This window comes from Hippopotamus amphibius, chromosome 15 (assembly GCF_030028045.1).
Source record: "Hippopotamus amphibius kiboko isolate mHipAmp2 chromosome 15, mHipAmp2.hap2, whole genome shotgun sequence".
Taxonomy (NCBI): domain Eukaryota; kingdom Metazoa; phylum Chordata; class Mammalia; order Artiodactyla; family Hippopotamidae; genus Hippopotamus; species Hippopotamus amphibius.
In genome coordinates, this window is record NC_080200.1 from 5,295,763 (window position 1) to 5,308,483 (window position 12,721).

General features: G+C 43.4%; 1 protein-coding gene across 1 annotated transcript in view; it reads left to right on the forward strand.

The window, feature by feature from the left end:
* Positions 1 to 12,721, forward strand: part of LOC130837120 (adhesion G protein-coupled receptor E1-like) — a 66,346-nt gene that overhangs the window by 18,471 nt on the left and 35,154 nt on the right. Inside the window, exons 5-13 of the mRNA XM_057709925.1 lie at positions 758 to 913; positions 1,035 to 1,154; positions 2,824 to 2,970; positions 6,397 to 6,552; positions 6,837 to 6,983; positions 9,808 to 9,963; positions 10,085 to 10,204; positions 11,169 to 11,309; positions 11,391 to 11,537. Coding sequence (XP_057565908.1) covers positions 758 to 913; positions 1,035 to 1,154; positions 2,824 to 2,970; positions 6,397 to 6,552; positions 6,837 to 6,983; positions 9,808 to 9,963; positions 10,085 to 10,204; positions 11,169 to 11,309; positions 11,391 to 11,537 — 1,290 coding nt within the window. The remainder of the gene's footprint in view (positions 1 to 757; positions 914 to 1,034; positions 1,155 to 2,823; positions 2,971 to 6,396; positions 6,553 to 6,836; positions 6,984 to 9,807; positions 9,964 to 10,084; positions 10,205 to 11,168; positions 11,310 to 11,390; positions 11,538 to 12,721) is intronic.

Below are 12,721 nucleotides of genomic sequence, written 5' to 3' on the forward strand. Positions count from 1 at the left end.
GGCTGCCTCACATAACTGGGGTTCACCTGGGGTGATCCATCTCTCTTGCACTTTGTCTTTATCTTATTAGCCTGGGGTTTGTTCATATGCCAGGGGCAAAGGGCCCAAAGTATGAGCAGAATGAAATAGGTTTCTTGATGACTAAGTTTGGGACTGACACCACATCACTTGTGCTGTATTTATTGGCCAATGCAAGTCACAAAGCCACTCGAGTCAAGGCCTGGGGAGACAAACTCCATGTCTTTAAGAGAGGAGTGGCAACATCACATTGTGTGGCACAAAGCTTATCTCAAGGTGTGGACACAGTGAGGCACAAAGGATGACAGCCATGTCTGCAACCTATGATCATTATGGGTTGAAACTATTTGCCACCCTCCTGCTTGCATAGTTTGTATTTTCCAAAGATGTTGAAACAGTGTCTTCCTTCCAATAAGCTCTTTTTAAAAAGTTTATGTATTTATTTATTGGCTGTTTGGGGCTTTGTTGCTGCATTCAGGCTTTCTCTAGTTGCGGCAAGCAGGCGATACTCTTCGTTGCAGTGCACGGGTTCTCATTGTGGTGGCTTTTGTTGCGGAGCATGGGCTCCAGGAGGGTGAGCTTCAGTATACATATGAAGACCCAACACGGCCAATCAATAAATAAATAAATTAAAAGAAAAGAACTTTTGGGGTGGAAGACTGTTTCAACCATCTTCAGAAAATACAAACTGTTTCACAAGATGAAGAAACTTTGTAACGCTGACTCTTTTTCTCTCCAGATGTTGATGAATGTGCTCAACATCCCACACCATGTGGTTCTAACTCAATCTGCACAAATTCGGTGGGAAAGTATAGCTGCATGTGTTTCCCCGGTTTCTCTTCTCCCACTGGAAATGGCTGGATGCCAGGAAAACCAGGTCATTTCAGCTGTACAGGTAACGCTCTCAGGCTCTCAGGCATGGGTTTGGTGGACAGCTCCTACTGAGCTGGGTACATGTGTTTCTCACCTTAGACACCTAATCTTTTGTCTCTTCTCTCTCCTCCACTGCTCCTCAGACATTAATGAATGCCTCTACCCCAGGGTGTGCCCAGCACATTCTGAGTGTACCAATGCTCTGGGAAGCTACCATTGCAGGTGCCAAGTTGGATTCACCTCTAAATACTCCATGTGTGAAGGTATAGAGAACCTGCTCTTCTTTACCTATTCAATTAATTCAGAACTTTATCTGATGATCCAATGAGGTAGACATTATGGTCCTCATTTTGGGAATGATCCAATTGAGGCTCAGAGAGGTAAAGTCACTTGTCCAAGGATACACAGCTATTAAGTGGGAGAACCTGGATTTGACCTCCCACTGAGGGTCTACTATGAGTTAAGCAGTGGGTCAGGCAGTGCTTGAGAGTAACGGAGGGCTCTATCCTGAGTGTGATTCACCCCCCCACCTTGGGGGAGATCTTGACAAGGTCTGGAGATGTTTTTGCTTTTCCAAACCGGTGGTGGTGGTGGGGTTGTTTGTGTTACTGTCAACTGGTGGGTAGAGACCAGAGATCCTGCTAAACATCCTGCAATGCACAGAACAGCCGTCCCACAACTAAGAATGATCTGGTCCCAAATGTCAGTACCGCCGAGATAAACTCTGTCCTGGGGATTGCTCAGACCCAAACTTCAAAACTTTTCCCTAAAAGGTATTTGAATGAAGACCTGAGAGTTATTCCTGATCCTTGCCCCCCCCCCTTCTGTATTAAATCAGTCATCATCTCATTGGGCAATCGCCCTGCTAAATACACCTTGCATCTCTCCACTCTCCTCACTCTTTTGTTTAGGTTTCACCATTATTACTGCAGGGTCCTTACTTGTCTCCACGTTTCTTTGTTGTTGCACCCTCAAATCTATCCTCTACACCACAGCCAGAATATTCTCACCAAGAGATAAGGGCTCCACCTTCCTGAGTCTGCTGCAGCAGTGTTATTTATTTAAAAGTAGGGTAACTCCATCAGGAAAGGCATGGAGTGATCAATCCCTCATGATATCCCCTTGGCTTGGAGTTGGAGATATTTGCAGTCATCTCTGATTTTTCTCATATGTTTGTAGCAGTTAGCTATTGCTCAGTAACAAAGCAGTCTGGAAGTTGGTGGCTAAATCAACCCGTATTCATTTAGCTCTTGATTCCTTTTGTTGGCAGTTTAGTTTGGGCTCTGCTCGTCAGTTCTTTGAGTCTCCACTGGGCTTGATCATGTGTGTGTGGTCAACTGTGGGTCAGCTTTGCTGATCTTGGCTGGGCTGCCTCACATACCTGGGGCTCATCTGGGGTGATCCATCTCTCTTGCACTTTGTCTTTTTCTTATTAGCCTGGAATTTGTTCATATGCCAGGGGCAAGGGGCCCAAAGTATGAGCAGAACCAAATAGGGTTCTTGACATTTAAATTTGGACTGACACCACATTACTTCTTCTGTATATATTGAACAATATAAGTCATAGAACCAGCTTGAGTCAACAGCTGAGGAAACAAATTCCATTTCTTGAAGAGAGGAGTGGCAACATCACATTGTATGGCATAAAACTCTTCCAAAGTTGTGAACACACAGAGGCGCAAAGATTGACAGCCATTTCTGCAATCTATGATCATTATGGGTTAAAACTCTTTGCCACCCTCCTGCTTGCATACAGTTGGCCAGAATTTATTCTTTTGGCCATGCCTAACTGCAAGGGAGGTTAGGGAGAAGGGGAAAGCCTGGGAATTTGGGAGCATCAGGTGGAGAACAGGAGGAGTGAATCTTTTATTTACAGTCTCTCGTCCTCCCTGCTTCCTTGCCTTGACCCGGGTTTTCATTTCCACTCACCAGATGTGGACGAATGTGCCAATCCCAGCACTTGCCCAGAGAATTCGAGTTGCCAGAACAGTCTTGGAAACTACTCTTGCGTCTGTAACCCAGGGTTTGAATTCAGCAGTGGAAAGATGAGTTTCCAGGGTCCGGGAGAGACGTGTCAAGGTAGGTGCAGGAATTGGACTTGAGGAATCAAGTCTAATCTGTTTGCAAAGGCAGCAGTAGTAGGGGAGGAGTTGAGGTGGGTCTCAGCTGAGTTTAAAGCCCTCGTCTGCAAAGCTGAAGCCAATAATCACTCATTCATTGATGCATTCATTCTACAAATGCTTCTTGAGCACCTGCTATATGCCAAGCAGTATTCTAGGGATGGAGGGTACAGCAGTGAGTAACACAGAAAAAAATACTTGTTCTCCTGGAACTTATCATCCACCGTGGGGAGAGAAATTTAACAAAGAAAATACATGGATGAACATATGTGTGTCAGGGATAGTTAAAGGAGATGAGGACGAAGAAGACAGGACAGGTGAGTATGCAATACATGAGGGTGAGGTCGTTTTTTTAGTTTTTGTTTTATATTAGAGTATAGTTGTTTAACAATTATTATGTTAGTTTCAGGTGTACGGCAGCGTGATTCAGTTATATATACATACACATATATTTCAGATTCTTTTCCATTTTGGTTTATTACAGGATATTGAATATAGTTCTCTGTGCTATACAGTAGGACCTTGTTTATCCATCCTATATATAATGGTTTGAATCTGCTAATTTCAAACTCCCAATGCACCCTTCCCCTGGCCCTGCTGCTTAGCAACCACAAGTGTGTTATCTATATGTGTGAGTCTATTTCTGTTTTGTAAATAAATTCATTTGTATCGTATTTTATGTTCCACATATAATAGATATCTTATAGTACTTGTCTTTCTCTGTGTGACTTACTTCACAAAGTATGATAATCTCTAGGTTCATCCATTTTATTGCAAATGGCATTATTTCATTCATTTTTATGGCTGAGTAGTATTCCATTTTACATATGTACCACATCATCTTTATCCATTCATCTGTCGATGGACATTCTGGTTGCTTCCATGTTTTGGATATTGTAAATATTGCTGCTACGAACATTGGGGTGCATGTATCTTTTTTTTACAATTTTTTTTCTTTAAGAAATTTTATTGAGATACAATTGACAGACAATAAACTGCACATATTTAAAGTGTACAATTTGATATATTTTTTTCTTATTAGTAAAGTATATGTGGCAATCCCAATCTCCCAATTCATTCCCCTCCAACCCTCCACTCTTTCCCCACTTGGTGTCCATATGTTTGTTCTCTACATCTGTGTCTCTATTTCTGCCTTGCAAACTGGTTGATTTGTACCATTTTTCTATATTCCGCATATATGTGTTCGTATATGATACTTGTTTTTCTCGCTCTGACTCACTTCACTCTGTATGACAGTCTCTAGGTCCATCCATGTCTCTACAAATGTTCCAACTTTCGTTCCTTTTTACAGCTGAGTAATATTCCTTGTTTATATGTACCACATCTTCTTTATCCATTCATCTGTTGATGGACATTCTGGTTGCTTCCATCTTTTGGGTATTGTAAATGTTGCTGATATGAACATTGGGGTGCATGTATATTTTTGAATTTGAGTTTTCTATGGATATATGCTGAGGAGTGGAATTGCTGGCTTATGTGGTAGCTCTATTTTTAGTGTTTTATGGAACCTCCATACTGTTCTCCATAGTGACTGCACCAATTTACATTCCCATCCACAGTGTAGGAGGGTTCCTATTTCTCCACACCCTCTCTAGCATTTGTTATTTGTAGACTTTTTAGTGATGGCCATTCTCACCAGTGTGAGGTGCTACCACAGGGTAGTTTTGGTTTGAATTTATCTAACAATTAACAGTGTTGAGCATCTTTTCATGTCCCTATTGGCCATCTGCACAAACATACTTTTTTAAATCTTTGAGCTGCAGTTTATGGGTTATTCAGTAAGCACAGTAGTCTTGCGGGTCCTTTGTTTTTAAATAAGGGGTGGACGCAAAATTCCCCATCTAGAAAATGGTGGTACTACAGCAAGGGTCTTATCTACTCTGTGTCTTGGACCTGTGGTACCTAGAATATTGTGAATATTTGATAGATTTTGTCAAGTGAAGGGACATGTTACCTTATTCTTTATGTCAACTCCAGAATTCATCACTCTGCACTTGATAGACACTTGGGTGTGTCTAATGTTTCATTACTTAAAACTGGAGGGAACATTATTGAGATCTTGATGTATAGTGGCCGGTCCAGATTTCTCTCTAGGAGAGGTGTGGTTTGCTGGGAGGTAGTTGCAGGGGAATTGCCTTACAGTTCTATTTGCAAGACAAGTGCATCACAAGTGTTTATTTAGGGTGACTTGGCAGAGTAGGGCTGAAAAGGACATTAGGGGAGGACCAAACCATGGTACCACGAGTGCACAATTCTATGGGTGCTTCAATGAGTGAATTCCTGGAGGTGGGTTTGCAAAGTGTGCTTGTCACCTATTGCTGGGGAACAGCCAACTTAGTGCATTAAAACACCAGCAATCATTTCTTTTGCCATGAGTGAATCTGCTACTTGGGTTGAGTCTGATGAGGATGGCTTGACTTTGTTCCACACAGTGTCAGTTGAGTTGGCTCAATTGGGGGATAGAGGATCGACTTTGAAGCGGGCTCACTCACTAGGCTGGCAAGCTGGTGTTGGCTGTTGGCTGGCTGCCCCAGCAGGGCTGTGGGCTGGAGGTCTTAGGTCTTCTCCACCTGGGCTGCTTTGTCATGGCTGGTTGAGCTTCCTCCCAGTATGGTGGCTGAGTCAAGCACGGGCATCTCAAGAGAACAAGGTGGAAGTGTGTGACATTTTTGTGAGTTAGTACGGTATTTTTATACCCTAGTGTCACCACTACCATAGTCCCAAGCATGCTCAGATTCAAGGGGAGGAAATACAGATCCCAGTGTTTGATGGAAGGAGTACCAATGAAAGGGCATTGAATTAAGAGCATATGGGGGAACTTCCTAGGTGGCCCAGTGGTTAAGAATCTGCCTGCCAGTGCAGGTGACACAGGTTCAATCCCTGCTCCAGAAAAATCCCACATGACACAGAGCAGCTAAGCCTGTGCACCACAGCTATTAAGCCTGTGCTCTAGAGCCTGTGAGCCACAAGTACTGAGCCTGTGCTCTACAACCCATGAGCCACAACTATTGAGCCACCATGTGCCAGAATTACTGAAGCCCACGTGACTAGAGCCCATGTTCTGCAACAAGAGAAGCCATTACAATAAGGAGCACGTGCACCACAATGTAGAGTAACCCCTGCTATCCACAACTAGAGAAAGTCCGTGTGCAGCAACGAAGGGCAACACCGCCAAGAAATAAATAAAATAAATAAATAAATAAATAAATAAATAAATAAATAAATGAATGAATTGATTACAAAAATTTTACCAAAAACAAAAGGAGCATATGGTTAGGAAGACATTTCTTCAACCATCGCTGGAAAATACAAACTGTTTTACAAGATGATGAAGATTTGTAACTCTGACTCTTTTTCTCTCCAGATATTGATGAATGTGCTCAACAACCCTCACCTTGTGGTCCTAACTCAATCTGCAGAAACATGATGGCGACATATAATTGCAGCTGTTTGCCCGGTTTCTCTTCTCCCACTGGAAATGACTCGATGGCAGGAGAGCCAGGTCATTTCACCTGTACAGGTAATGCTCTCAGACTCTCAGGCATGGGTTTGATGGGCAGCTCCTATTGAGTTGGGTACATGTGTTTCTAATCTTAGACACCTAATCTTTTGTCTTGCTTGCATACAGTTGGCCAGAATTTATTCTCTTGGCTATGCTAACTGTAAGGGAGGTTAGGGAGAAGGGGAAAGCCTGGGAATTCGGGAGCATCAGGTGCAGAACAGGATGAGTGAATCTGCTATTTACAATCTCCTGTCCTCTCTGCTTACTCTGCTTTGACCCGGGTTTTCATTTCCACTCACCAGATGTGGACGAATGTTCCAATTCCAGCACTTGCCCAGAGCATTCGAGTTGCCACAACAGTCTTGGAAACTACTCTTGTGTCTGCAACCCAGGGTTTGAATCCAGCAGTGGAAAGATGATTTTCCAGGGCCCGGGAGAGACATGTGAAGGTAGGTGCGGAGTCTTTTGGGGAATCAAGTCCAATCTGTTTGCAAAGACAGCAGTGGTAGGGGAGGAGTTGAGGTGGGTCTCAGCTGAGTTTAAAGCCCTCGTCTGCAAAGCTGAAACCAGTAATCATTCACTTATTGAAGCATTCATTCAACCAACACCCTTTGAGCACCAGCTATATGCCAAGCAGTATTCTAGGGATGGAGGGTACAGCATTGGTAACACAGAAAAAATACTTGTTCTCCTGGAACTTATCATCCAGTGTGGGAGAGAAATATAGCAAAGAAAATACTTGCATGAACACGTGTGTCAGGGATAGTTAAAGGAGATGAGGACAAAGAAGACAGGATAGGTGGGTAGGGAATATATGAGGGTGAGGTTGTGGTTTTTTTGTTAAGTTTTTGTTTTCAGTTGGAGTATAGTTGATTAATAGTGTTGTGAGAGTTTCAGGTGTACAGCAATGTGATTCAGATATATGTATACATATAAATATATTTTTCAGATTCTTTCCCATTATGGTTTATTACAGGATATTGAATACAGTTCCCTGTGCTGTACAGTAGGCCCTTGTTGTTTATCCATCCTATATATCATAGTTTGCATCTGCTAATTTCAAACTCCCAATCCATCCTTTCCCTGCTCCCCGCCCCCCTTGGAAACCACAAGGCTGCTCTCTATTTGTGAGTCTATTTCTGTTTTGTAAATAGATTCATTTCTGTCATATTTTAGATTCCACATATAAGTGATATCACATGGTGTTTCTCTTTCTCTGTCTGACTTACTTCATACAGTATGATAATTTCTAGCTTCATACATGTTGCTGCAAATGGCATTATTTCCTTTCTTTTATGGCTGAGTAGTATTCCATTGTGTATATGTGCCACATCTTCTATATCCACTCAACTGTCCATGGACGTTTTGGTTGTTCCATGTCTTGGCTATTGTAAATAGTGCTGATATGAACATTGGGGTGCATGTATGTTTTCAAATTATAGTTTTGTCCAGGTATATGCCCAGGAGTGGGATTGCTGGATCATATGGCAACTATCCTTTTAGTTTTTTGAGAAACCTCCATAATGTTCTCCATAGTGACTGCACCAATTTACGTTCTCACCAACAGTGTAGGAGGGTTCCTTTTTCTCCACACTCTCTCCAGCATTTGCTATTTGTAGACTTTTTAGTGATGCCCATTCTCACTGGTGTGAGGTGCTACCTCAGGGTAGTTTTGCTTTGAGTTTATCTAATAATTAATGCTGTTGAGCATCTTTTCATGTCCCTATTGGCCATTTGCACAAACATCCTTTTTTAAATCTTTGAGCTGCAGTTTATGGGTTATTCAGTAAGCACAGTAGTCTTGCAGGTTCTTTGTTTTTATCTAAGGGGTGGACACAAAATTCCCCATCTAGAAAATAGTGGTAATACAGCAAGAGTCTTATCTATTGTATGTCTTTGACCTGTGGTACCTAGAATATTGTGAATATGTGATAGATTTTGTCAGATGAAGAAACATGTTACCTTATTCTTTATGTCAACTCCAGAATTCATCACCCCGCACTTGATAGACACTTGGGTGTGTCTAATGTTTCATTACTTAAAACTGGAGGGAACATTATTGAGATCTTGATGTATAGTGGCCGGTCCAGATTTCTCTCTAGGAGAGGTGTGGTTTGCTGGGAGGTAGTTGCAGGGGAATTGCCTTACAGTTCTATTTGCAAGACAAGTGCATCACAAGTGTTTATTTAGGGTGACTTGGCAGAGTAGGGCTGAAAAGGACATTAGGGGAAGACCAAACCATGGTACCATGAGTGCACAATTCTATGGGTGCTTCAATGAGTGAATTCCTGGAGGTGGGTTTGCAAAGTGTGCTTGTCACCTATTGCTGGGGAACAGCCAACTTAGTGCATTAAAACACCAGCAATCATTTCTTTTGCCATGAGTGAATCTGCTACTTGGGTTGAGTTTGATGAGCGTGACTTCACTTTGTTCCACACAGTGTCAGTTGAGTTGGCTCAACTGGGGGATAGAGGATCGACTTTGAAGCGGGCTCACTCACTAGGCTGGCAAGCTGGTGCTGGCTGTTGGCTGGCTGCCCCAGCAGGGCTGTGGGCTGGAGGTCTTAGGTCTTCTCCACCTGGGCTGCTTTGTCATGGCTGGTTGAGCTTCCTCCCAGTATGGTGGCTGAGTCAAGCACGGGCATCTCAAGAGAACAAGGTGGAAGTGTGTGACATTTTTGTGAGTTAGTACGGTATTTTTATACCCTAGTGTCACCACTACCATAGTCCCAAGCATGCTCAGATTCAAGGGGAGGATATATAGTTCCCAGTGTTTGATGGAAGGAGTACCAATGAAAGGGCATTGAATTAAGAGCATATGGGGGAACTTCCTAGGTGGCCCAGTGGTTAAGAATCTGCCTGCCAATGGATGGTACACAGGTTCAATCCCTGGGCAGGGAAGATTCCACACATCACATAGCAACTAAGCCAGCGCACTACAACTACTGAGCCTGTGCTCTAGAGCCTGCGAGCGACAACTATCAGGCCTGTGTGCTGCAATTATTGAAGCCCATGCGCCTAGAGCTCATGCTCCTCAACAAGAGAAGCCACCACAATGAGAGCCCACGAACTGCAACGAAAAGTAGGCCATGCTTGCCACAACTAGAGAAAACCTGAATGCAGCAATGAAGACCCAGCAAAGCCATTCAATGAATAAATAAATTTTTAAAAAAGAGCTTATGGGATGGAAGACATAGTTTCGACCATCATTGGGAAATACAGACTGTTTCACAAGATGATGAAGACTTGTAACTCTCACTGTTTTTCTCTCCAGATATTGATGAATGTGCTCAACATCCCACACCATGTGGTTCTAACTCAATCTGCACAAATTCGGTGGGAAAGTATAGCTGCATGTGTTTCCCCGGTTTCTCTTCTCCCACTGGAAATGGCTGGATGCCAGGAAAACCAGGTCATTTCAGCTGTACAGGTAACGCTCTCAGGCTCTCAGGCATGGGTTTGGTGGACAGCTCCTACTGAGCTGGGTACATGTGTTTCTCACCTTAGACACCTAATCTTTTGTCTCTTCTCTCTCCTCCACTGCTCCTCAGACATTAATGAATGCCTCTACCCCAGGGCGTGCCCAGCGCATTCTGAGTGTACCAATGCTCTGGGAAGCTACCATTGCAGGTGCCAAGTTGGATTCACCTCTAAAAACTCCATGTGTGAAGGTACAGAGAACCTGCTCTTCTTTATCTACTCGATTAATTCAGAACTTTATCTGATGATCCAATGAGGTAGACATTATGGTCCTCATTTTGGGAATGATCCAATTGAGGCTCAGAGAGGTAAAGTCACTTGTCCAAGGATACACAGCTATTAAGTGGGAGAACCTGGATTTGACCTCTCATTGAGTGTCTACTATGAGTTAAGCAGTGGGTCAGGCAGTGCTTGTGAGTAACGGAGGGCTCTATCCTGAGTGTGATTCACGTCCCCGCCCCGGGGGGAGACCTTGACAAGGTCTGGAGATTTTTTGGTTGTTGGTGGTGGGGTTGTTTGTGTTACTGTCAACTGGTGGGTAGAGACCAGAGATCCTGCTAAACATCCTGCAATGCACAGAACAGCCGTCCCACAACTAAGAATGATCTGGTCCCAAATGTCAGTACCGCCGAGATAAACTCTGTCCTGGGGATTGCTCAGACCCAAACTTCAAAACTTTTCCCTAAAAGGTATTTGAATGAAGACCTGAGAGTTATTCCTGATCCTTGCCCCCCCCCCTTCTGTATTAAATCAGTCATCATCTCATTGGGCAATCGCCCTGCTAAATACACCTTGCATCTCTCCACTCTCCTCACTCTTTTGTTTAGGTTTCACCATTATTACTGCAGGGTCCTTACTTGTCTCCACGTTTCTTTGTTGTTGCACCCTCAAATCTATCCTCTACACCACAGCCAGAATATTCTCACCAAGAGATAAGGGCTCCACCTTCCTGAGTCTGCTGCAACAGTGTTATTTATTTAAAAGTAGGGTAACTCCATCAGGAAAGGCATGGAGTGATCAATCCCTCATGATGTCCCTTTGGCTTGGAGTTAGAGATATTTGAAATCATTTCTGACTTTTCTGCTTTGGAAGGGGAAGCATGATTTTTGTCGGCTGGTGGCCCACTCTGCCTCATGCCCGTTCTTGACTCCACAGATATTGATGAGTGCCTTGATAGGTGCCTTTTCAATGCGACCTGCACCAACACCCCTGGGAGCTACAATTGTACCTGCCACCCTGGTTTTGCACTAAACAATGGACAGCTCAACTCTATAGACCAAAAAGCAGACTGCATAGGTAGGTGGAGGGTTTGTTGGACATCCCTGGAAAGAAATATCTGCTTACTCATCTGGGTTGATATTCTCACGTTCTTTGCAGATGTTGATGAGTGTCTCCAGGATCCATCACCTTGTGGTCCAAAATCTGTCTGCACGAATACCTTGGGCTCCTATAGCTGTGGCTGCATTTTGGGCTTCCATCCCAATCCAGAAGGCTCCTTGAGATTTGGCAACTTCAGCTGCAAAAGTAATACTCTCCTCACATGTCTTGGCAGTGGAATCTGTGTCTTGTTTTGGCTGTAGAATCCTCACTTTTCCCAACCTCTGGATCCTTCTCTTTCTTTACCTCAGTCACATATTCTCTCTTTTTTCTGTTCATTTACTCATTCATTAATCACTCACTTGATAAATTATTTTTGGAGCATCAATTAATTAATTAATCCAACAGACCCCTGCCCTAGGTACTGAGGATTTAATCCTGGATATGATAGATATGATAGTTGCCCTCGTGTAGCTTATAGTCTAGGGAAGGAAGCAGAGAGCACACACATGATTATTTAATAACCACAAGTGTGACAATTGAAAAATTGCAAGCACTTTGTTGTAACTAATGGGATATTTAATATGCTCTGAGCAAGTGACATTTAAATGGAAACTTGAAGAAAAAGTAGGAGTTATCCAGACGAAAAGTGGAGATCACAGTGTTCCACATTATAGCCCGTGCAAAGGCCCTGAGGCTAATGCAGAGTAAGAGCCTGTGGAAATGGCATTTGCTTCATCTGCGGATGGGTGCAGGGGTCAGATTCTGCAGGACCTTGTGGGCTGTGTGAAGAATTTTGTAGTCTTTTTGCCAAGAACCATGGGGAACTTTGAAAGGTTTAAATTTGTTTTAAATTATGGCTTATTTGATATATTAAAAGTATAGATAACATATGTAGTTATGTTGGCAATGAAGTATAACAATAAAATGTGTATATCTGAGGCCCTTGCCAACATAAGAACTAGAACGTCATCAATGCCATCGTGTTTCCTCCATGCTTCTTCCCTATTTCATATCCCTTACTCCTCTCTAGAGGGAACCACTTGGAACTGTGTGTTCGTAATTCCTGTACTTAAAATATTCCCATTCTAGGGACTTCCTAGGTGGCGCAGTGGGTAAGAATCTGCCTGCCAATGCAGGGGACACGGGTTTGAGCCCTGCCCCAAGAAGATACCACATGCCGCAGAGCAACTAAGCCTGTGCGCTGCAGCTATTGGGCCTGTGCTCTAGAGTCCATGAGCCACAACTATTGAGCCCATGTGCCGCAACTACTGAAGCCCATGCGCCTAGAGACCGTGCTCTGCAACAAGAAAGGCCACAGCAATGAGAAGCCTATGCACCACAATGAAGAGTAGCCCCCGCTCGCCACAACTAGAGAAAGCCCGTGTGCA